This window comes from Montipora foliosa, chromosome 3, assembly GCF_036669935.1.
Source record: "Montipora foliosa isolate CH-2021 chromosome 3, ASM3666993v2, whole genome shotgun sequence".
In the NCBI taxonomy this organism is placed as follows: Eukaryota; Metazoa; Cnidaria; class Anthozoa; order Scleractinia; family Acroporidae; genus Montipora; species Montipora foliosa.
Genome location: NC_090871.1, coordinates 2,936,018 through 2,961,017, shown reverse-complemented (window position 1 = coordinate 2,961,017; position 25,000 = coordinate 2,936,018). Strand labels below are relative to the sequence as shown.

Here is a 25,000-nt window from a genome sequence, read left to right as displayed (position 1 = left end):
CTAGATCTCCTGTCAACTTCTGAGCCTGCGCTACAGTGTCTACAGAACCACAAATATCATCCATGTAGGAATTCTTAGTGAGCACCTCGGCCGCTTCCGGGTAGTCCTTCTTGTTTTCTTCCGCTGTTTTTCTTAATGTAATTTGGGCCATAGCCGGGGCTGGCTTATCACCAAACGTCAGGACTGTTTTTACGTACACATCGGGTTCTCTGTCCGTTTCCAAATTTCTCCACAGAAACCGATGGACATGTTGATCTTCTTCCGTGATGAGTACTCGGTGATACATTTTTGATATGTCGCCCATCAATGCTACTTCTTTTTCTCTAAACCTCAAGACGACTCCAAAAAGATTGTTCAACATTTCGGGTCCCTTAAGCCAATAATCGTTCAGTGCGTGACCTTGATAGACTGAGGAGGAATTGAAGACGATTCCTACAGGTGTGCTTTTCTTCTCAGGTCGAATCACCGCATGGTGTGGAATATAATGTACCGGGCCTTTGTAATTATCCATTTCTTCTTCAGACAGTTTTTCTGAGAACGTCATCTGTTTCATTTCTTCCATCTGTTTGTCGTAAGCCACTCCTTGCTCTGGGTCTTTCTTAAAGCGTCTTTCCGTAGTTTCCAACCGTTTCATCGCTAATGACTTATTATCCGGCAACAGCATGAGATTTTTCTTCCCGGGGTACGGTACCTTCCACTGCTTTCCCACCTTTTCACACGACTTGGAAATGATTTCCGCTTCCTCTCTTTCAGCTTGCGTTAGCTTGTCAGCTTCACAAACACACGGTTTAACCTCTACTCCCATTGCCTTAGTCTTCCAAAAATCTGACATCTCTACTGGTGCAGCAAATCTTACATGGTGGACGCGACCATGCACTTGGGTTTCTCCTGACTGTCCACCGAAAACCACCCATCCTAGAGGCGTTTTCCTCGCAACTAACTGTCCAGTTTGCCTGGTCTGTCCAGTATGCATCTGGGCATGGTCAATTCCTATTAGTAAGTCTACAGGACCTTTGCCTCTGCGTATCCTTTCGTTCTCCAGTCCAAGAAGCTTGGCGATCGGCTTGAACTGGACTGCTGACACTTCTTCACTTATGCGCGGGATTCCAATTGCTTTGATTGAGAATGTCTCGGTGTTGTCTGGTGATGACACAGGGACTTTGTAAACTTTAGTCCTCATCGTCTCTTCTTCTCCTCCCACTTTCGTAATCGTTACTGCGGTCCCGTTTCCTTTGAGCCCCAGTGCAACTGCTGTTTCTTCGCGGATTAAGCTGATCTGTGCTCCGGAGTCAAGGAGCGTGTTGCTTTGCTTTTGGAACCCGTTTTGACCGTAAATTTTGCACGTTATCACCGGCAAAAGAGTTTCATATGGCTCGGAGAGAGACGCGACGCCAACTTAAACTACAGTGCTCTTGTGAATTAACGGGTGATGAAAATGCATGCATTCCCATCCATTCTCAGTTTTCATACACTTTCGACGTCTTCTAAAATTATCAAGCCGATGGTCTCTTCTGGCTGTTTTCATACAACTGAAACAAACGTGGTTTTCTTTGGCGACCTGGATACGCTGGTCGATACCAAGTGCGGCGAATTTAGGGCCACTTCTGCTTGGGTGTGTCGACTTGAAAGGCACAAACTGATCTGCTAGATCTTAATGGGGCAGTAGCACGCATACGCGATTTCATCTCTACATCCATCCAATTCATCAGTCGCTCTAAAGTTGCTTTTTCTCCTTGACGCTTTAAGTCTCGTGACCGAACCTTTCGATCATCCGAACACATTTTCCGCTCGATTATAGATAGCATGTGACTATTGTCCATGTCATTTTGACTTCCGACCTCCTTCAGAATGTTGAAACTTCGTTTGACTAGGTGAACTAAGTCGCAAAATCTTGCATCTTGTCCCGGTTGTCTTGAGTGATCGTATCGGACACGAACCTTGGATCTCATCAAAAGGCAACGGCTATTTGTTAAATGAAACAAACAGAGTTAACTGAATGGAGTGTAGTGTAGCTCAGTCGGTAGAGCGGCGGAGATCTAACCCGAAGGTCGTGGGTTCAATTCCCACCCTGGTCAGAGTTTTTCTCTGTCCTTGTGTGGGCCCAGTTCCATCAGAAGGGCTAACGCTCACATGGTTCATATGGGATAGAAATCTAGCTCTTCACGTTACACTCTATTCAGTTAACTCTGTTCAAAAAATATAAGTGCTACACGGCCAACGTTTGTATAAACGTAGCCTTTCCTTGTTTTCTCCTATATCCCAGTAAATTTTAGTGTCATTTCTTCGGTTACTTAAAAGCAGGTGGTAGTCAACTAGAAAGCCTTTGCTACTTTGACCACCACTCACATACATACATACATAATTGACCGCTCCCCATAGGGGCTTTTCAGGGCCAATGAAACACAATCAGCGAAACGACAGAACACAATAACAACGGTTAAGAATCCCAACTGGCCGGAGGCAAACCAGTTGGCTATTGGCAAGTGCAGCCGGGAAGTTGAACCAGGGACTACCAGGAACAAATTTATCAAGTAATTTGAACGGGTCTTGAACCCGGTATCTCCGGATCTCAAGGCAAGCGCCCTAACCACTGGACCACACTGCCTCCATAAAACACACATTTTATGAACCGTACTGTAACTATTTTACCTTGTAATCATCTGTTGTGACTATACTTTTCTTTCTATGTTAATTGTATGTAAATAGTGTAAAATAAATGAACCATGAACCATGATAGTGTTGAACCTGCGATCAGGCGTACTTTTCCTTAGACGGGGCGGAAAAGGTACGCCTAATACAATTTCTGCCTGCTTCTAGTCCAGGATCTGGATTTTACTCTGATTGTCCGAAAAACAATAGAGCACTTAAAGCCTCTCTCCGATTGGTCACAGAATTCCAAAAATTTGGTTAACAACTGATCAAATTATGGCCGCAGAGAAGGATTTGAACAGGAATGATGTTTAGGCTCCTTTTACAGCTGCTGTTGCTTCGACTTCAGTTTTTTTTTTCAAAAATCTTTAAAGGAAGGGCAAAGAGAATGCAACCGAAGAATGGTTTGTCGGAAAGAAGACATTATAGTCGTACTTCCTACGGGATTTGGCAATAGTGTAATTTACAGTCCCGAACATTCTAGAAAAAAAAAAGCGTCGTTCCACTTCCACCGATTCGAAAACGTTTGTAGTTGTGGTAAGTCCTTTGGAATATATTCGGAAGCAACAAGTTCCAAAAACTATAGTGCTGCCAAATTCGGGAAATCAGCCGAGCTTGACAGAGAAATTCGACATTGTTTACGGAAGCGCTGAACGATGGTTTAGTGGCACACTTCTCACAAAATGATAATTGAGTAGCTGCTGCTGGAAAACTAGACATTTTCCTCATATTACAGTGATATTAGCATCTTTTATTGTCACCTCAAATAATCGAGTTTTAATAAAGTTCATTGTACTGTTGATTGCGCCTGATGATAACATGAAGTATTGGGGTTTTTCTGCGCGGTTTTACCTTGAAGTTCTTGGTTCCTTGATGGTTTGAACAGAGAAACCGCACCAAGTCTGACTTCTCAGACATTCCAGCTAGAGTTCTATTTTGTTTTCGTCGCGTCTTTCCTTGAATCGCAACGTGCAGGTAATTCCCGCTTAAATCTGATTGGCTTACATTTATAGCATGACACATGATAACATCACTCTTGACAGGTGGGCGGCAGACGACTCGTCAACCTCGAACCCAGGCTCTCTCTCTTCTCCTCCCTTGTCATCTCTTTCTCTCGACGACAAGGGAGGAGAAGAGAGAGAGCCTGGGCTCGAGGTTTCCTTTTCCGCCCCGTCTAAAGAAAAGTACTCCTGGGGCCGGTTGCTCGAAGCCTGGTTAGCGCTAACCGTTGGTTAAGAGGTATTAAACCCAATAGGTTTCCATGGAATTTAACGCCGGTTAGCGCTAACCAGGTTTCGAGCAACCTGAGCCTGATCGCAGGTTACATAGTGTTAAGGACGTTCGCGCCCAAAATTTTCTCAAGTACAGATTTTTTTTAAACTTGCCACGCAGAAATGTAATGATCTACTTTTGCCAAAAGGGCAAAAAATGGGGGGTCACCGTGCTCGTTTTCGAGATCATGAGAACAATGCGTTACTTTAAGACGATCTTAGCTTACAACTGTCAGCAACAAAAAAGCTACATTAGTGAAATTTAGATCAGGTAAACGTACTCAATTCAACATAACTAATATAACTAAATTTAACCTTTGCAGCTGACATCAAAAGGCAATGCCTATTTGTTAAATGAAACAAACAGAGTTAACTGAATGGAGTGTAGTGTAGCTCAGTCGGTAGAGCGGCGGAGATCTAACCCGAAGGTCCTGATTTCGATTCCCTGATCTCTCATCCTTGTTTCGACTTCTTTCCTTTCCGTGTAGCTAAGTAGCTTTAAATACCCGTAAAACGGAGCACTGATGGAGAGGGGGGAGTAAAATGAGCGCACCGTCGACCTCAGGTTTGTCAGTTGAATTACTGTTACGAATTATCGACGTTAAATATGGTTCCTTTACTTCACTTTTTAAACAAGTGAGGAGCTGTATAGGGTCGTGTAAACAGTAAAAGTAACCATGCGCTTGATCCGAGCATCGATAATGGCCCTTGGTCTGTTGCGAAAATACAAAAAAAGATTCAATGTTGGAAGGAAATGGTACACTAGTGCAAGTTCTGTTCCCTATTCTACTCCATCGGCAGGTTGGCATGTTGGAAAAGACGATTGATGGGCCGTTTTATTACGCTACTCCTGCTGTTCGCAAATGGTTGTCTGTTTTGCTCTGACTAAAGTCCTGGTCAAACGGACTCGCAAGTTGTCGCAAGTAGCCACAAGTTGAACTTGCGTAGAGACTTGCGTTGGGTGGCCAAACGGACTCGCAAGTTCCCTCGCAAGTACACGCTGACCAGGGCTTAAGATATCTTTCATGGATTTTTCTTTCCCATATTCTACGTAGTATGGGGGGCGTGTTAAATATTTCTCTTAGATGTGGGCAATTTTCTATCAGGTGCCATTTCCTCGCGGCGGAGTGGTATTTTGTGACAAAAGTCAGAATTGTGTTACATGTGCGTTTTCATCTCCTCGTGCATGACCTCCTTTTGTTTGAGAATCTCAGTTCAGAGAGATGCCTCTTAACACTGCTCTCTGGGTATCCTCTATTTTTTAGGCGTATTTTAAAGTCTCGTGCGTTTTTCAAAACTAGAATGGGGAAAATTTGTTATTCGAAGCGGTAATTTTATGAACTTTCTTGTTACTCCTGGTGGACATCAGGAACTTCTGCTGTGGGACCTTTTGTAGAGCACAAATATATGTTTTTCACAGTTAAGAATTCCCGTCTTCAATCGATTAACCATGGCTTACATTTCTTGATCTCTTACGATGCTTTTGGTAGCGGTATGAAGACTTCCTTTCCTGATTCCTGCAACTCTTTGAGAGATTTCAGCAATTTATGGTCATTTATCTGGATACTGTGAGCCCGATTTACATCAGCAGTGTTTAGTACTAACCATTCTACCTCCTTTTTAGAAACCAACTCCACAGATTTATAAAATTTTCTTCTTCTTTCCTTCACTATCGCTTACCTCACTTATACATTTCCTTTCAGTAGATCGAAATGTTTGTCTGAGTCTACGCGGGGGGCTCATGTTTAGTAATATTGCAAAGCTCGTTACAAAATTTGCGAATACCCTCACTACAGGGCACGAGTTACAAAAGGAAACTTACTTAATTTCTCTCAAAGTTTTCCCCGTAGAGACTTACCAGTGTGGGTACCGACGCGACATAATAAGACTTATTTTTTGGGTGTCAATTTTTGGATTATGGCCTTTGCCATGGCAACATCACTCTTATGCCAGGCAGATATATCCCTCCTAAAGTAACCATGCAAAGTTTCAGCATATCATGAAAAATTTATAGACGTTTTTATGATTGGGGGTATGGCGCAAACCCCCAGTCATACAAACGTCTGTAAATTTGTCAAATTTCAACTTACATTTCCTCAGCTGACATAACACCTAAGACGCTGAAACTCTACAGGGTTAGTAAAGTAAAGAAGCTCTTTCTATTTCTGGTATCAGTTTGTAATTTTAACTTACTTCTGGTATCCGTTAAATTTTAACTCATTCAATTCCGCTGCTGCCATTTTGAAGAAGGGTCTATTATGCGGAAACTACGTTTTTTTGTCTACAATCTTGAAAAGTTTTGAACGGTGAGGCTCCAAAGCCATCGGAGAAATGGCTGGTTGATTATCAAACACAGGTATTCTGACGTGGAAGGTGAAGAAAGTCTCTAATTTGGCGCCTGTAGCATATTGGTGGATGAAATCCCTTTTGGGGACAAAGGGAAATGAGAAATCACAACAGTTATTGTATTCGTCTTCGTGCTTTATTACTTCTTGAGAACTTCGACGTGGTTCACATGCAACTAAAATCAAGGTTTTCCTCTTAAACGTAAAACTAAATTCCCCTTTAAACATCTTCCCCTTCATTTGCGTAATGTCCTGTTCACCTGTAACACAAATGAAACGAAAAGTTTCAACCATATTGCAAGGCGTTTCCAAACAAACGATGACTCCGTTGGTACAATTAGAAATCGAACTGGGACTGCATTTACGGTAGTATCGAAAACGAAGACCGAATATCTAAGACCTCGTAAACGAAGACCCACTCGAAAACTGACGTACAATTAAGTTTAATTCAAATGTTATTTTTGAGGGGTTAGTCTTGAGCAGATCTAAGGGGCCGATTACATGAGCCGGGCTGGCTCGTTTAGCCGAGATCCCGGCACGTCTGAGAAACACACCAAAAATCAAGTTTGCGATTACATGGAAAAATCTCAGCCCGGGTTAGCCGAAATCCAGGCATTACGATGCCGGGATCCAGGGTAGCCGGATTGATATTTTTTCACGTAATCGCCTTCACCGGGACAGCCCGGTCCGCAGTCCATGTTTTATGCCTAGTCCGTGTTTTATACCTAATCCGCAGTCCGTGTTTTATGCCTAGTCCGCGTTTTATACCCGGTCCGCAGTCCGTGTTTTATACCTAGTCCGCGTTTTATACCCGGTCCACAGTCCATGTTTTATGCCTAGTCCGCGTTTTATACCCGGTCCGCAGTCTGTGTTTTATACGTAGTCCGCGTTTTATACCCGGTCCGCAGTCAGTGTTTTATGCCTAGACGGTGTTTTATGCCTAGTCCGCGTTTTACACCCGGTCTGCGGTCCGTGTTTTATGCCTAGTCCGCGTTTTATACCCGGGCCGCAGTCCGTGTTTTATGTCTAGTCCGCATTTTATACCCGGTCCGCAGTCCGTGTTTTATGCCTAATCTGCGTTTTATACCCGGTCTGCAGTCCGTGTTTTATGCCTAGTTCGCGTTTTATACCCGGTCCGCAGTCCGTGTTTTATACTTAGTCCGCGTTTTATACCCGGTTTGCAGTCTGTGTTTTATACCCGGTCCGCAGTCTGTGTTTTATACCCAGTCAGTAGTCGGTAATTTATACCCGGTCCGCAGCCTTTTTTTTTTTGCTTAGTCCGCGTTTTATACCCTGTCCGCAGTCCGTGTTTTATACCTACAGTAGTCCCAGTCTTATACCCGGTCCGCAGTCGGTGTTTTATACCAAGTCCTCGTTTTATACCTGGTCCGCAGTCCGTGTTTTATGCCTAGTCCGCGTTTTATACCCGGTCCGCAGTCCGTGTTTTATGCCTAGTCCGCATTTTATACCCGGTCCGCAGTCCGTGTTTTATACTTAGTCCGCGTTTTATACCTGGTCCGCAGTCCGTGTTTTATGCCTAGTCCTCGTTTTATACCCGGTCCGAAGTCCGTGTTTTATGCCTAGTCCGCATTTTATACCCGGTCCGCAGTCCGTGTCTTATACTTAGTCCTCATTTTATACCTGGTCCGCAGTCCGTGTTTTATGCCTAGTCCACGTTTTATACCTGGTCCGCAGTCCGTGTTTTATGCCTAGTCCGTGTTTTATACCCCGTTTGCAGTCCGTGTTTTATGCCTAGTCCGTGTTTTATATCCGGTCCGCAGTCCGTGTTTTATACTTAGTACGCGTTTTATACCTGGTTCGCAGTCCGTGTTTTATGCCTAGTCAACGTTTTATACCCTGTCTGCAGTCGGTGTTTTACACCTACAGTAGTCTGCGTTTTATACCCTGTCAGCAGTCCGTGTTTTATGCCTAGTTCGCTTTTTATACCCGGTCCGCACGCAGTCTGTGTTTTATGCTTAGTCCGTGTTTTCTACCTGGTCTGCAGCCCGTGTTTTATGACTAGTCCGTGTTTTATACCCTGTCCGCAGTATGTGTTTTATACCCGATCCGTAGTTTGTGTTTTATATCCGGTCCGCAGTCCGTGTTTTATACCCGGTCCGTTTTTTATGCCTAGTCCGCGTTTTATACCCGGTCCGCAGTCCCTGTTTTATGCCTAGTTTGTGTTTTATACCCGGTCCGCAGTCCGTGTTTTATACCCGGTCCGTAGTCCACGTTTTATACCCTGTCCGCAGTCCGTGTTTTATACCTAGTCCGAGTTTTATACCCTGTCCGCAGTCCACGTTTTATACCTACACTAGTCCGCGTTTTATACCCGGTCCTCAGTGCCTGTTTTATACCCGGTCCATAGTCCGCGTTTTATACCCAGTCCGCAGTTCGTGTTTTATACCCGGTCCGTAGTTCGTGTTTTATAGCCGATCTGCAGTCCGTGTTTTATACCCGGTCCGCAGTCTGTGTTTTATACCCGGTCCGTAGTCCGCGTTTTATACCTGGTCCGCAGTCTGTGTTTTATGCCTAGTCCGCGTTTTATACCCTGTCCGCAGTCCGTGTTTTATGCCTAGTCCGCGTTTTATACCCTGTCCGCAGTCCGTGTTTTATACCTAGTCCGCGTTTTATACCCGGTCCACAGTTCGTGTTTTATACCTAGTCCGCGTTTTATACCCGGTCCGCAGTCCGTGATTTATGACTAGTCCGTGTTTTATACGCGGTCCGCAGTCCGTTTTTTATGACTAGTCCGTGTTTTATGCCTAGTCCACGTTTTATGCCTAGTCCGTGTTTTATGCCTAGTCCACGTTTTATGCCTAGTCCACGTTTTCTATCCGGTCCGCAATCCATGTTTTATGCCTAGTCCGTGTTTAATGCCTAGTCCACGTTTTATGCCTAGTCCGCGTTTTATATCCGGTTCGCAGTCTGTGTTTTATGTCTAGTCCGTGTTTTATGACTAGTTTGCGTTTTATACCCGGTCTGCAGTCCGTGTTTTATACTTAGTTCGCGTTTTATACCCGGTCCGCAGTCCGTGGTTTATGCGTAGTTCGCGTTTTATACCCGGTCTGCAGTCCGTGTTTTATGCCTAGTCCACCTTTTATGCCTAGTCCGTGTTTTATGCCTAGTCCACGTTTTATGCCTAGTCCACGTTTTCTATCCGGTCCGCAATCCATGTTTTATGCCTAGTCCGTGTTTAATGCCTAGTCCACGTTTTATGCCTAGTCCGCGTTTTATATCCGGTTCGCAGTCTGTGTTTTATGTCTAGTCCGTGTTTTATGACTAGTTTGCGTTTCATACCCGGTTCGCAGTCCGTGTTTTATGCCTAGTCCGCGTTTTATATCCGGTTCGCAGTCTGTGTTTTATGTCTAGTCCGTGTTTTATGACTAGTTTGCGTTTCATACCCGGTTCGCAGTCCGTGTTTTATACCTAGTCTGCGTTTTATACCTGGTCCGCAGTCCGTGTTTTATGCCTAGTCTGCGTTTTATACCCCTTCTGCAGTCTGCGTTTTATACCTAGTCTGTGTTTTATACCTGGTCTGCAGTCCGTGTTTTATGCCTAGTCCGCGTTTTATACCCAGTCCGCAGTCCGTGTTTTATACCCGGTTGGTAGTCCGCGTTTTATACCTGGCCCGCAGTCCGTTTTTTATGCCTAGTCCGCGTTTTATACCCCTTCCGCAGTCTGCGTTTTATACCCGGTCTGCAGTCCATGTTTTATACCCGGTCCTAGTCCGTGCTTTATGACTAGTGCTCGTTTTATACCCGGTCCGCAGTCCGTGTTTTATACTTAGTCCGCGTTTTATACCCGGTCCGCAGTCCGTGTTTTATGCCTAGTCCGTGTTTTATACCTAGTCCGCGTTTTATACCCTGTCCGCAGTCCGTGTTTTATACCTACAGTAGTCCGCGTTTTATACCCGGTCCGCAGTCCGTGTTTTATACCCGGTCCGTAGTCCGTGTTTTATACCCTGCCCGCAGTCCGTGTTTTATTACAGGTCTGCAGTCCGTGTTTTATACCTGGTCCGCAGTCCGTGTTTTATGCCTAGTCCGTGTTTTCGCGGTTTGTGCTTTATAACTAGTCCGCGTTTTATACCCGGTCCGCAGTCCGAGTTTTATGCCTAGTCAGCGTTTTATACCCTGTCCGCAGTCCGTGTTTTATACCTACAGTAGTCCGTGTTTTATACCCGGTCCGCAGTCCGTGTTTTATACCCGGTCCGTAGTTCGAGTTTTATACCCGGTCCGCAGTCCGTGTTTTATACCCGGTCCGCAGTCCATGTTTTATGCTTAGTTCGTGTTTTATACCCGGTCAGCAGTCCGTGTTTTATATCTAGTCCGCGTTTTATACCCTGTCCGCCGTCCGTGTTTTATACCTACAGTAGTCCGCGTTTTATACCCGGTCCACAGTCCATGTTTTATACCCGGTCCGTAGTCCGTGTTTTATACCCGGTCTGCAGTTCGTGTTTTATACCTAGTCCGCGTTTTATACCCTGTGCGCAGTCCGTGTTTTATACCCGGTCCGCAGTCCGTGTTTTATACCCGGTCCAGGGTCCGTGTTTTATACCCTGTGCGCAGTCCGTGTTTTATACCCGGTCCGCAGTCCGTGTTTTATACCCGGTCCGCAGTCCGTGTTCTATACCCGGTCCGTAGTCCATGTTTTATACCCGGTCCGTAGTCCGTGTTTTATACCCGGTCCGCAGCCCGTGTTTTATACCCAGTCCGCAGTCCGTGTTTTATACCCGGTCCGCAGTCCGTGTTTTATACCCGGTCCTCTACCCGGTCCGCAGTCCGTGTTTTATACCCGGTCCGCAGTCCGTGTTTTATACCTGGTCCGCAGTCCGTGTTTTATACCCGGTCCGTAGTCCGTGTTTTATACCCGGTCCGCAGTCCGTGTTTTATACCCGGTCCTCTACCCGGTCCGCAGTCCGTGTTTTATACCCGGTCCGCAGTCCGTGTTTTATACCTGGTCCGCAGTCCGTGTTTTATACCCGGTCCGCAGTCCGTGTTTTATGCCTAGTCCGTGTTTTATGCCTAGTCCGCGTTTTATACCCGGTTCGCAGTCCGAGTCCGCAGTCCGATGTCGTGTGAAAAAGGATGAGAACAACAAAACGAAGCTTCAAGACTTGCTATCTTATACATCTTATATTTAAACATAAAATACGACTATTCCGTGGGCCATTTTGCTCTAAAGTTGAGTAATGTGGTTAGAAATCGCTGGCCCGGCTAACCTGGCTGATTACATGAAAAAATCTCATCCCGGTTAGCCGGGATCCCGGCTAGTGTGTTTTTCAGACGTGCCGGGATCTCGGCTAAACGAGCCAGCCCGCCTAACAGGGCCAGCCCGGCTCATGTAATCGGCCCCTTAGATCTGCTTAGGACTAACCCTTCAAAAATAACATTTGAATTAAACTTAATTGTATGTCAGTTTTCGAGTGGGTCTTCGTTTTTGAGGTCTTAGGTCTTCGGTCTTTGTTTTCGATACCACCCTGCATTCATTACTTGCACAAATCCCATAATACACCTCTTTTTCGCTGAACTTCAAAGACGTGGGGAAGGGGAGGGAGGGGGGGGGGGGATTAGGCAGTGCTGTTGTTTAAATTGAAACTGGAAAAAGATTTGTGGAATTTAGTCATTTGGTGGCACAGTATGAAAACTGGTCGCAAATTATGGCGTCGTTAAGAGAGGGCAAACGCATACCCACAAGACGTTATCCGTTTTGATTTCGCTTCTCATTGGCGGGGAATTTTCCCAAAAAAAAAAACACGAATTAAGGAAGGTAATTGCACTGTTTTGTTCAATTCTACAAATTTGTACTTAGTCTACTTACCTCACAATCAGTTATTTGTCATCAATTTACTCATGTCAAGTGGCTTTCTTGCGACGCAATATTTTGCAGTAATGTCGTCTATCCTCGTGTTGAGATCATCAAACTTGTCCACATGTAGAACGTTTTTGCTGTTGCCGTAAGCAATTTTTGTCAACTCGTTCTTGTCTACCATCGGGCCAACGCCAATTGCAATGATTTTTACATTCTTTTCCTGGTGGCAACAAATAGACAAAGTAATATTTAGTATATACCAAAACAGTGCATAGCGTTGAACGCGCGAGCTGATTGGCTACTCAAACTCCGGATATCCATTGCTATTCACCTCCGAGGAATTCGCGCGCTAATTTGTGTCCGAAATTGTTGTAATCTTTGCAGAAATAAATGAATTAAAATCATCTTTTTGTGCTATATTATCTCACTGTTTTAATATGTATCGCGATCTTCTTATAGTTTTGCCTATGCGAAAACCGTCAATATTTCGTGGTATTGCCGTCTGTCTCACTTTCGCGGCCTGTGATTGGTTCTAATGTTGAAATTGACGTCGTTGCACTGAATTGGGTTGCTGACGTACGCAAACAAATACGTTTCGCAGGTAGAAAGAATTGAAATTTCGATCAGGCGCGGGTTGATTAGTTTACAGTTTTATTTATCCTTATAAATGATGGATCGCGATACAAAACTAATTGCGATTTGAGACGGCAATACCACATTATATTGACGGCGTTGGGAGAAAATATATTCCGCCCAATACGGAATATAGAAACTGCGGTAGTGCGTCTGTGGGAAGCGAGACAAATTTGGTTTCATTAAACGAGATGACAGAGATAAATGAACCACCGTAAGAAAGATTGGCGAACTGCTAACGTTTCCGAGCGATAGACCTTCGTCAGAGCGAATACCAGAGAGACCAGAGAGTCAAAGAGAGACAAAGACCAGAGAGTCAGATGCAGACTCCGTTAGATAAACATCACAAAGTGTCTCCATCAAGACTAAAGCCAACTACCTATTTACAACAACACAGAGGATTAAAGTTGTTTTGAGGTTAGGGTTATCTTTATTTTTACGAGTGGAGGGAAGTCGGAGGGACAATTTGGCGATCTTACTGGATACTAGGAATGAGGAAGGTGAAGATAAAGACACTGGGTACTAATTGTACAGAACGTCCATCTTACATCATGCATGCAGCGTGTAAGTTCTCAATGAACTTACACTCTTCTCTTTTTACTTCCAAACTGTTCCCTCGCCAGGAATTCAGTTATAGGATTTTTCGCCCACAAGGTACAACGCGAGTAACATGGGATAACAGCGAAATACTTAACAAAAGACAAAGTTATATTTTTTGCCATGACATTTTTCCTTAGCCGTTGTCAGTTCTTAAACTCCCTACTGTAGTGAAGTGTTGTGAGCGGACTAATATTTGTCGTCTTTTTCTATAAGAGAACACTAGTAACTATTTACAGAAGTGATCTCAAAAGCATCATTTCTCTTCAGCTGAAAGAAAACTTCGCATATTTTGCCTATTCAAGTACACTATTTGTAAAGCCCCCGTTGAGTTAGCCGATCTGAGTTTTTAGTTTTCCCCTCCCTTGCGCACCTAGCGATAGGTGGATGTTATGCCATTCAACGAGATTAAACAATTTAAAGATTTATAGCTGCGTTTACGCGACAAACGGCAAGCGTCACATCATCATATCGTATCACATCATATATCTTTCTTTACTCTCGGATTTTAGAGTAGCTTGTCGTAGCTAATATCTCCCAGCATTTACCTTCCCAGCCGTGATATACCACAGACCGAGGACAGGCAACAATGCCAGAAATTCCGTGCCCTACTCTTTGCGAATATTGTGTGGGTTCTTTTACGTACCACAGGATTATGAACATTGAAGGTTTGTGAGACGGGGCCTACGGTTGATAGTCCTTATTCGAGAAGACTAGAGAGTCTAACCATTTGCGGATGTCATTACAAAAACAGCATTTTCTCCTCAGTTATTAAAAGACCCTGAGTGTTGGTCCGGCCAGAGTTTTGATCCCTCGACCTACACATTAGTCCAATGCTTAACCCGGCAACTCAGCCAGCCGTCAACGTCAAACAGAAGCACTCGCCTCAAACGAATGTGGCCCCCGGGTTAAGCCTGCGGGTTCGATTCCCAGCGGACCGTGCGTCACATGTGAATCTCCACTTTGCTTCGAGAGGCTTTTTTCTGGGTAAACTCCGGTTTTCCCCTCTCCTCAATAACCAACATACGATAATAGTCGTTTGAATTGATTTCTGTATTGTGTCTTCGATTAGTTCCTCAGCGCTAGATACAGTTGAGACTTAAATATAGTTAACGTCATAGAAAGTGTGGCGTACGGGGTTTTATTCAAGAGTGGTTTGTGTTAAAAACCCGAACGAGCGAGGTACGAGCGAGTGAGGGTTTTGACACAAACAACGAGTGAATACAACCCCGTACAACATAAACATAAACATAAGACGAGAAGTTTCATTGAAATAGTTGACTGAACGCAAAATAGAAACAAAAACTCACTAACAATAGAAACTAATGCAAATTTAATTTAGTTCAAGAACAATGTACGATTTTGCACGAGATGCACGGATAATTGGCTTGGAAAGGCCTTAACGCTATCGTTGATTGGTTATACTTCAACACATGAAAGAGCTGTACACCATTCTGATTGGCTGTATATGCATTTTTCACATGTGAAAATAAAGCGTATAGATTTGTACAAATGAGCTTTAGGAAATAAAATTCTCATGTTATGTGTAATAAATAAAGTTTATTTAGTATATACCACATAAGTGAATACACAAGGGAAAATAAAGCTTTTGTTTTGTTTGTTTGTTTAGGTGAACTCTCCTTGTGCGATGATTTGCTGACTCGTAGGCACTTCTGTGTAACCAGCGCGTGAGATTTGAAATTTCCGACCACATTTTACAAAACTAAATTTTTTTTGGTCCGCCTTTGATTCTTTTTGTGTGGTATCTACTGAAACAATTATTCACCTCAGCGTAGGTCAAAGTGGTGGATATATTTACCGAGCCCCGAATTATTAATTTTATTATTATTTTTATTATTCCCTTATTCTAACTGTCTTGTCTTTCATTTATGAGAATTTGCTTGATATCTGTAGATTCCAGACATGAACTAAAGTCGAATGAATTTCATTTTTGACGAAACACAAATTTAATAGGCCACTTTGGAAAATACCATAATACTCTCTGTTTGTCCCCCCAAATTTCGCGTGAGCATTGTTTTTGTTTTCTCTTGGGACCATTGTAAGTCCCAAGAGAAACTGGAAACAATCGCTTATGCAAAATTTGGGGGGACAGACAAAGAGTATTATGGTATTTTCCAAAGTGGCCTATTTCAGCTTGATGTTTGCAGTAAAATTCGATCGTTAATATCCCTAATATGTCATTACCTTCAAAGGCTTCAAAACCTGTGAGTATGGTTTTGACTTGCGGCTTGTTTTTCCATCTGTAATTACTATAAGAACGTGTGGAACATCGCGTCGCGCGCCTTCGTCTGGGCTAAACAATTCAGAGGCCTTACTCATCGCTCTGTCGGTCCTAGTTCCTCCCGGTCTGTATTTGAGTTTACTTACGGCTTCCTGGAGGGAGGGGAGGTACTGTGCGTTGTTGGACAGGAAGTCCCAGTTCTTGTAGGCCCTGTGATTGTAGCTAACGATAGCAACATGTGACATGCGGGAAGAGATGGGCATCTGTTCAACGAGGTTCCCAATAAACGTTTTCACCACTTCGAAATTCACTTTCCTTACACTGCTCGAGGTGTCAACAACAATGACCACATCCATCTTTTTCTCACATCCTAATTCACAAAAAAAGTATTTAATATAGACTCGGCTGATTAGCTAACACACACCCCATGAAGGCAGTTTTCGATTGGGTACGTGTAAAACGGGGACAATGCGGTCCAGTAGTTAGGGAGCTTCCAAAGTGACGGTTAATACAAAATTGGAGTTTAAATATACAGGATCACTAACTTATTAACTATTAACAATTAAGTAACAATAGAGGTGACAAAAACTAATAAAGACACAGCTTTTCGCTGCCTTCATATTCATTTAAGGTCAGCAGCGAAAAGCTGTTTTTGTCACCTCTACTCTTACTTTTAAGTGACTATTAAAATAGTTGTTAAAATAGTTAGTAGTAAATAAGTTAGTGATCCTGTATATTTAAACTCCATTTTTGTATTAACCGTCACTTCGGAAGATGTTTGCAGAAGCGTACGAAACGTCAAGTAAAAGATAATTTAAAGTATGCGTTTATATCTGATGTTTGTCACCGCTGTTTGTGTTATTTCTGATAAAACTGAAATGGCCAAAGAAAAAAAAGAGTATTTGCGATAGGGAGCTTCCCTTGTGATCGCGGATTCTTTCCACTTGCTGAATTTGATTAACAGTTTGTAGTTGTTTTATTGACTGTGTCTCATTGTCCCTGAAAAGCCGTCAGCTAAGTGTGTACGTATGAACCAATCAAAGTTCGAAGCAATTACCCCCTCACAAATCTTTGTCGAGACTGGTAGGAGTGTTGCATTGTGGGACTTACTGGATGGACGTGCTGTACCTTAGAGAGCTTATGCACGCGCGTTTTTAAGACGCGGACGGCAACCAGAAGAGAACATTTCGCGTGTCAGGATAGTGGTATCTCTCAGATTTTTATACTAATCATCTCGCCTCTAACGGGCGATCAATCGTAGTGCGGCTCAAGTACTCGGTTTGTAAGAGCTATCGGTATTCCTTGTCGCACGGACTGCACTGGGCACTTTCAAAGGAAATACCAATTCGCAAACCTGTTGACTGTGGAATATGTATAGGTAATCACACGATTTCGAATGCCATTTGCAATAAATAAGCACGAGTATTTTTTCAAAGACAACCAAAATTGCACGAGCCAATATAGCGAGTGCAATTTGTTGTCTTTGAAAAAAATTACAAGTGCTTATTTATTCCAAATTAAACTCGAAATCATATGATTACACGTACTTATTAATATACATGAAAAAAATTCGAGATGGTTAAGGACGGTGCCTACTATTGTTATTGCGCATACGTTCTGCGCATCTCGAGCTTCAATTTGGAAAGGAACGCCATACATTTTTTTTTATTTTAAAGCTTTTTACAAATATTGTTGATTAATTATCTTCGAAAAATGCGTGGTTACCCCCAGTTTTCTTTTTGGATTTCAATAATACTTGTTTAGATCTGCTTTTCCCGCATATTCAGTAAACCGGGCAAAAATACCTTTGAATTAGTAGGCACCGTCCTTAAGCAGAAGAAACGCACGCGTATCACGTATCAGGAAAAAATTGCCCCATAATTGCGCCATCCAGGGCGCGCGCTTGATTTAAAAACAAAAGATTTGATTGGTTCTGACCAAACCCTATTGTTTATTACCCAATCATAATCCAGAATTTTGATGTGTAATTTGCATTGGTATTAAACTTTTTGCACTGTGTTACACTTCACCTGCACTTTTCTCAGCCAATCAGAATCAAGTGATTTTTTCATGTATATTATTATACGGTTTATTTGGAGTGGCCAGTTGTGTGTAAATTCCTAAAAGCGCCTGCGAATCCGATTTGGGTTAAGAATAGTTGCATGGGGTGTAGGGATGGCGCAGTGGTGAAAGCACTCGCTTCCCGCCAATGTGGCCAGCGTTCGATTCCCAGACTCGGCATCATGTGTCATGTCATGTGGGTTGAGTTTGTTGGTTCTCTATTCTCCACCGAAAGGCTTTTCTCCGGGCACTCCGGTGTTCCCCTCATTTCATAAACCAACACTTGACTTGATTTGCGTTAAATGTTAATTTCAGTTTACGGTGTCCCCAATTAGTGCTCCAACGCTAGAACGACTAAACATTTAAATAAAGTTCCTTTCCTTTTCTTTCCTTTAGGTGGTTTTTGCGGCAAAGGTTGATACTTATGCTTTTTATAAAGTTCACTACGCTCCCTGATTGGCCAACTTTTCCCGAGAAGGAATATGAATTGTTCGCTTAGCCAAAGCAATACATTCATGTTTTTTTGCATTTTTTTTAACGCGAAGAAAAGACTGGTATAGCGCAGCACAGCGCATTTGTGGGATTAATTAACTAATTAATTTTTCCCGTTTTACCTAGGCATTTCTGCATGTTGCATTGCGTCGTTTCCTCAGTGTCTCCCTCACAAGGCCTGCCAATTCCCTGGGGGGTTGGGTTGGTGCACTCTCTCTCACGTGACTTGGTGCCGCCTCCACAAGTCTTACTGCACTCGCTCCAGTCAGACCATTCTGTAAAGCCGCCGTCGACATCCGGACTCTGGGGACCTGGATCTAGAAAGAGAAGAAAACCTGATTAAATGTGTTATGAAAACGAAACCCGTCTTTTGATAGGCTTCGACTGCGTTTATGATTGAGAAAGAGAGAAAGTCGTTAGAGTGGCATATATGAGTGATGGGATACGGTGACCCTTTTCTTCAAAGCTCAGAAGCCTTTTCGGGCTCACAGGAAAGCCAACTTTAAAACTATGCCTACTCATGGTTCTAAAAATCTGGTCAAGTACTGATATTTTAATGATAAGAAAGTTATTACACGATTTCATGGCTGGTTTATTGGTGTAAACCAATGTCGAGTTTATGCTAACCGTTCCAAACTTTCATTTCAGCTTAGTAATGAAGCAGAAGGTCGAAAACCACGAAGCAGAAAAGGTACTAACCTGCGATCATGACCTCCCTCCCTACTGATCATCTTGGGGAAAGAAAACTACGCCTGATCGCAGGTTATAAAGGTACACAATTGAGTAGAAGATGGTATTATCCGAAATCCAATTAACAAAACTTCGGAGTGAATCGGTTGGTAATTAGTAACAATTTGTTCGACAAGGCGTGAGTAATTAATGCCATTTATGTCGGAGGACGTATCAGCTAAGAACCTCTTTACTATGGAAAGCTACAGAAATAATTATAGGTGACTTTCCGTGTCTATTGTGATTTCCTTACTTGCTGTCAGCATGTAAATGTAGTTTGTATTCTTTTGGCCCACGCATTCCTTTGGGTCATCTTTAACGCAAGCGGTTGGAGCCTGAAGGTTCATGATGCAGTTATCAGACTTTCCGTCCCGCGAGTAGTTGAACTCCGCAAAAGGTCCGCTCCAACACTCTCCATAAAATTGCAAGCCAAAAACTCTGTACCCTTTCTGAAGAGCTTTTTGAGCACATCGACAGGCAAGACTGATGGAAAACGGGTAAAGAAATGAATAGATAGACAAAAGTTAGTTTTAGTTGGCAGCATGTTGGAGGGGTTGAGTATCTAGAGTCATTTGTCACTTGTAAGCCATCGACGGGTTTTCGACTTCCTACAGAGCGCAAGGGGATTTGGATAAGTGATCGATTTACTCAACCTTAGACGATGGTTAGTAATATTTTTCATCGAGATAAAAAGATTCAAGGCAATTATCGTAGACGTCACAAAAGGCCGCGCCCCTCTCAACTTAACGCTAACTGGCCAGAACCTAACTCAAACAGTATCAGATGAAGTGATTGCATCCTTAATGGACAGGAAATGGTAGGTTGTAAAAAAACCCTTCTTTTTCAGTAATATGTTCAATTTTCTACTACCCTATTTTCGGCGTTTTTCAAGGGCTTTTTAGCCGTGTATTGAACCCTTTTCATGATCATGAGGACTAATATGATTCTTATTGATGTGCACCCTGTTATTCTATGATGTTATCATAAATGAGCAGCGGTGGCCTAACTGTCCTCGTATTAACGAAACGTCTGAGATGTGCAAGAGGCTATGATCTCAAAAAGGTGAGCCATCATACACATACATAATTAATTGAGCGCTTCCAATAGGAACTTTGCAGGGGTAGTGAAACACAACAATTAAACAACAGAACAGGGGCAGGTTGCTCGAAGCCTGGTTAGCGCTAACCGTTAGTTAAGAGGTATCAAGACCTATAGGTTTTAGGGCTAACCATGCTTCGAGCAACCCAGGCCAGAATGAGAACTTAAGCATTCTCTACTGGACAGAGGCGTACTTGTTGGCTGTTCAAGTGTAGCCTAGAAATTAAAGCATTGACCACCAGGATCAAATTCAACCAGTGATCAAAACAGGTAGGTGCAAAAGTTATTCCGGATCAACTCAGATCGCTCACCTCAGATCGACCTAAAAAAAATGATAAGGCCCTAAAGAAATCACCCTAGCCCTAATCTTTAAGTTAATCATGGTGAAATCGGCGCAAATAGTTTTAGCCTACAAAACCGTTTTCCGATCGATCCGAGGTGAGCGATTCGACTTTTGTACCTGCCCGAACAAAACAGGTCTTGAACTCGGGAACTCCCAATCTTAAGACAAGCGTATAAATCACTGTACCACGTTGACGTAAGTATTCGCTTCACCTGTGTTGGGACTGGCTCCATTTGTTCCAATTTAGTCGGTAACCTGGCTGGTGGTATTTACTGAATCTATCTCTGTCGTTTAGAAGCATTTCCGGAAGTGGGCGCGATGGCTTGACCTTGTCTTTAAAGCAACCGATCTTCGTCCACGCTCGTTTGCATGTTGCAAATTGGTTTTGACCTGGATTAGTTTATAAAAGACACAATACAGGACAGATGTCCATTGATTATAAAACAATTAGTTGGTTTTTTTTCATAAATAAGACAAAACGAGTTGAATTATAACTGAGTTCTTACAAAATCAACTTCGTTAGCATTTGAGATTTACCATCCCGTTTTGGGTAAACGGCAAACGTGAGGCTGTTTGATTTTGGCTCATTTTGCTGTCTGCTGTTTACATATTTCGAGCAATTTCTCGAATCAAGGCTGCCATCAGTTTTCCGTTTCACTGAAACGCGATGCAAAATCTCTCCATTGGACTTCCATTTTCCCTTACAAAGACGGTCTGTCTTAGGCACCACTCCATTCGCCCTTGTCACAAGGCGGCCATATTGTCCCGGGAGACCAAAAAGCTTTGTTTTACAACGCCAAGCCTCGCAGTGGAAACCATGGGGATGAGGCTTGGCGTGGTAAAACAAAGCTTTTTTGGTCTCCCGGGACAATATGGCCGCCGTGTGACAAGGGCGAATTAATTGGTGGTCTGGCTGCACAGCCAAGTAATGCATAAAAGCTAATTTAATTACTGGGTTTCCCAGTCGGAAAATGGGTAATATTTCGTCGTTTTCTTTTCTTTTCTTCTTTTTTTCCGTTTCGGTAAAAGTCTTGCCTGTCACTCCCCTGCTAAGTGGTGTCTTTGTGCATAGAGCCTTCTGCGCGTATTTTCTTAGAATCGAGAGGGTATTGGAAATGTGTAGATTTCTCTGGTGGACACAGTAGAATATTCAACTTGCAATGGTGTCGAGAGTCTTGTAGCGCGAATGGCGTTTTAGTGGATCTTTAAACAAAATATACCCTTATGGAGCTCAATAATCGAAAGTCAATTGGATAAACAAGACAGGCGGGGAAAAATAAATATGTGGAATCTTAAAAGCGACGAGTAATGGACTTCGACAACAATCTATCCCCCGTCGAGCCGAAATCAAAGTGAGTTCTATTTCTAATATTTTACCAAGTGTGCTGTTATGTATTACACTGAAACCACATGGAAAATTCTCTGGTAACTTATGGGTTCAACAAAGACAGAAAAGGAATCGAACACCTTAATTGGATCTGTGATCTCTGTTGTCTGGCTATTTGTATTTTATTTGTACTCAACACTGCACAGTCTTCAGGTAATAATTGGAAATTTCACTAATTCTTGTTTACCTTCATTGGTGTCGAAAGTCATTGTAACGCGAATGGCGTTTTAGTGGATATTTAAACAAAATATACCTTCATGGAGCTCAAGAATGGAACGTCAATTGCATGAAGTGAGCTTTGTTTCTAATATTTTACTAACTTGGTATTATATACAACACTGAAATCAAATGGCAATTCTTTTATCGATTTAACAAACATCGAAGGAATCGAAGGCCTTAAATGTATTACAGTGTTCACTGACAAAATTGTCTGGCAAGTTACATTTATTTTGTACTCAACTCTTCAAAGGTAAAAAAAAATGGAAATGTGATAGTGAAAACTGAATTATTTGAATGAAAGCTTGTTGTCTAATTTGTGCTTCATTATTTACGGTCAAGGTTCGTTCGAAAAGGGTTTGATGTGAACTGTCAGAAATGTATTTAACTGCATATGCTTTGTGACACCGATTGTGTGTCTCGTTTGCAATTGAAATGGGAAGGGTTTTTTCCCTCTAATAGCAAATATGTTGTTTGTTTCAATAAATATTTCGCTGGAAAAGATTTTTGTGAGATTTCCACCTTTTGTGAATTTAACCAGAGTTAACAGATGTTGTGTAATTTTTGAGTTAACAAATTTGAATACGTGTGTTGAAAGGTGATACGGGAGGATCTGTTGGAAGCGTGCTTGAGTTTCAACAAAATGAGCCCCAAAATCAGCAAAAATTGTGACGCTGATGAATAATAAAGTAGCTGCTATTCCCAAAACGATGGAATTACCTGGTGATAATTAACCTCGTCTTGGAGAGTAAATTTTTGACTTTGCAGAAACAATAGTCAACCTCAAAACTTGGGCAATTATGATCTTTGTGTTGAATTCGCACATTTCTTGTCAAACTTGAAAGAAACAGAAAACTAACAAAAACAAAAAACCGGTATCTTGCCATCATTTGACACAGATGTTTCACTGTTTCGCGAGTAAACACGCTGCGGTAACTTGACCACGGCGCCCGCTGAATTCGATGTCACTTTCGATTTTGCGATTTACTTGCGCAGCCAAAAGTACAATAACAAATTTGAACGTTGCAAAAATGTCGCAAAGTGTTTTTTTTGCTGATGGTAACTTTTCATATTCGCGGTTTAAAATTAATGTTGTTTTGATGTCGTAAATTTTTATTTTATTCTCGATCGACCGTCCTGGAAACTTCCTTCTTCTCTTCCTAAAAACTGTTTATCAATATCTATTTACTTTTGCATCAATATTTGTTTTGCATAAAGCAAGCTAATAAAATTTGTACCCTGCTTAGTTCGCATTTTTGGGCGTTAAAATAGAATTTTCGGCCTTATGCTTCTGTTATGAAGTGACATATTTTTTAGGTTACCCATCCAGATACTAACCCCGCCGGACAGGGTGGTGAGTGAAAGTTGTATTACAAAGCTGTCAGACGCTCAGAGTGTACGCTTAAACTTGTGGTGAAACGAAGTTGTGAGGAAAATTGGAAATGATCAACATGTCAGCCTAGAAGCCAATGTTTTTGGATTCCCTTTTATTTTCTTCAATCTTTCTGGGTTTAGTAATTTGCTAGTATTAAACCAAATATCTTCTCAGGGGGCTATTTACCTAAGACTCTTACCATATACAATACCAAAACAGTATTGTGTACTATTAGAGCTATATATTGAACTTGAATATCCTGGAAGACAAAACGCAGCTCAGTTGACAATATGGTATAAAGCGCTGTGTTACTGCACTACCACACGTACGCGGTGCGTTTCTATTTTTTCTAAAGATGACCGGAATTTTTTTTTTTCTGACAAATGATTAATAGACTGGTAGCCAGGTTTTAAACCTCAGAAAAAGATCTGTTTCGTCGTATGAACTAGTGAGCCAAAGAGCCTCTGCTGGTACGACTTCTGGGTGACCCCTTAAATGGTCTTAATGACCCCCGACTTGAAAAATTGACTGGAACACTGCAGTCCCTTCTGTTTTGAGTAACACGTACCACACGCAACCCAGTGTACGCCAATGGAGCGTCTAGTTTCTTTTTAATTATGAGTGGACAACGAACCGTTTTCATCAGATTATTTTGACACTGGAAACTTGTTATCTCCCAAACAAATAGTAGCTAAAAAAAGAGGAATCAAACGGAAATGGGAAGTAAATAAAATGGGAAGAATAAATAGCGCGCCGACCTTGCTTCCGGAACAACAGAATTTAAAACTAAACAACTTCTTCGCGTTTCTAGGGTTTGCGTAAAATTTAAAATAAATGTGGATAATTAAACTAAATGAGCCATCACTATGTTTTTTATCGCTCCGCAATGAAGTGAAGGGCGTGGGTGAGATAGTCGACATCTGAAAAAAAAAAGTAAAAATAAGCTGAATCTTATTTAACTTTCGCATGACCAAATGCTGCGACTTTCTACTAATATTCAATATATGGTTACCCACCACCGTTACTGAAACTGAGGAAAATATTTTATTCAGAAAACAATACGACAGCCGAATAGCCAACGGACCAAAAAAAATAACTCCCCGAAACGATTACGGTTAATGCAATCATCCTGTTCTCTTTGGCTACTACCTCCTATGTAGTTAATCAATCAGGACGCACGAAAAGAACTGCATAGTAACATTATTTATTAGATGGAACGAGATTGTGCATCAAACAAAACGCGAATTAAAGATACTTTTCGTACAGTAGGGTATGAAAAGGGTTAAGAATTGGTAAGGGCAATCCTTGACTTCTTTGCGCTGTCCCAAAAGTGTTTTATTTTCAATGAGACGAGTAAAAGAATCAGTCGAAAGAAAGTTCTGTTTTTTCTATGATTATGCTTATTCTGCCCAACGCAATTTGGTTCTTTAACCAAAAAAATTGTCTCCACGAATACAAGATAAAGTTATTTTTAAACAAAAAGCAGTATTGACAGGTTTTAACAGAAATCGAAGTTTTCGAAAGGGATTCCGTCTATATGGTCATCCGAGCATAATAAATGGTGCACGCGAAAATCGCCCAGTTAATTTGTTTTGTTGCGTCAGACGGTTTATTGAAGCTGAAGTGAAGTAGTTTAGCCCAAAGGAGTCATGAAACAACTATACCAAGGAGACTAGAGACAAGATTTCTTCAGTGTTAAAAGAACCATTGGGATACCAACTTCCAAATTATGCTGTTGATTGCAAGTTTTT

General features: G+C 42.2%; 2 protein-coding genes across 3 annotated transcripts in view; both read right to left on the bottom strand.

Annotated features, from left to right (window-relative positions):
* LOC137995151 (uncharacterized) overlaps positions 1–1,180 on the bottom strand; it is a 1,212-nt gene extending 32 nt beyond the window's left edge. The window contains exon 1 of the mRNA XM_068840727.1: positions 1–1,180. This exon is cut by the window's left edge and continues 32 nt beyond it. Coding sequence (XP_068696828.1) covers positions 1–1,180 — 1,180 coding nt within the window.
* A 5,200-nt stretch (positions 1,181–6,380) lies between these two features.
* Positions 6,381–25,000, bottom strand: part of LOC137996462 (cartilage matrix protein-like) — a 40,845-nt gene continuing 22,225 nt past the window's right edge. For both annotated transcript variants that reach the window (XM_068841890.1, XM_068841888.1), the window contains exons 3-8: positions 20,484–20,661; positions 19,084–19,313; positions 18,224–18,418; positions 15,512–15,918; positions 12,086–12,296; positions 6,381–6,525 (exon numbers count right to left, since the gene is read on the bottom strand). In XM_068841890.1, coding sequence (XP_068697991.1) covers positions 12,093–12,296; positions 15,512–15,918; positions 18,224–18,418; positions 19,084–19,313; positions 20,484–20,661 — 1,214 coding nt within the window. In that variant the 3' untranslated portion in view covers positions 6,381–6,525; positions 12,086–12,092. The remainder of the gene's footprint in view (positions 6,526–12,085; positions 12,297–15,511; positions 15,919–18,223; positions 18,419–19,083; positions 19,314–20,483; positions 20,662–25,000) is intronic.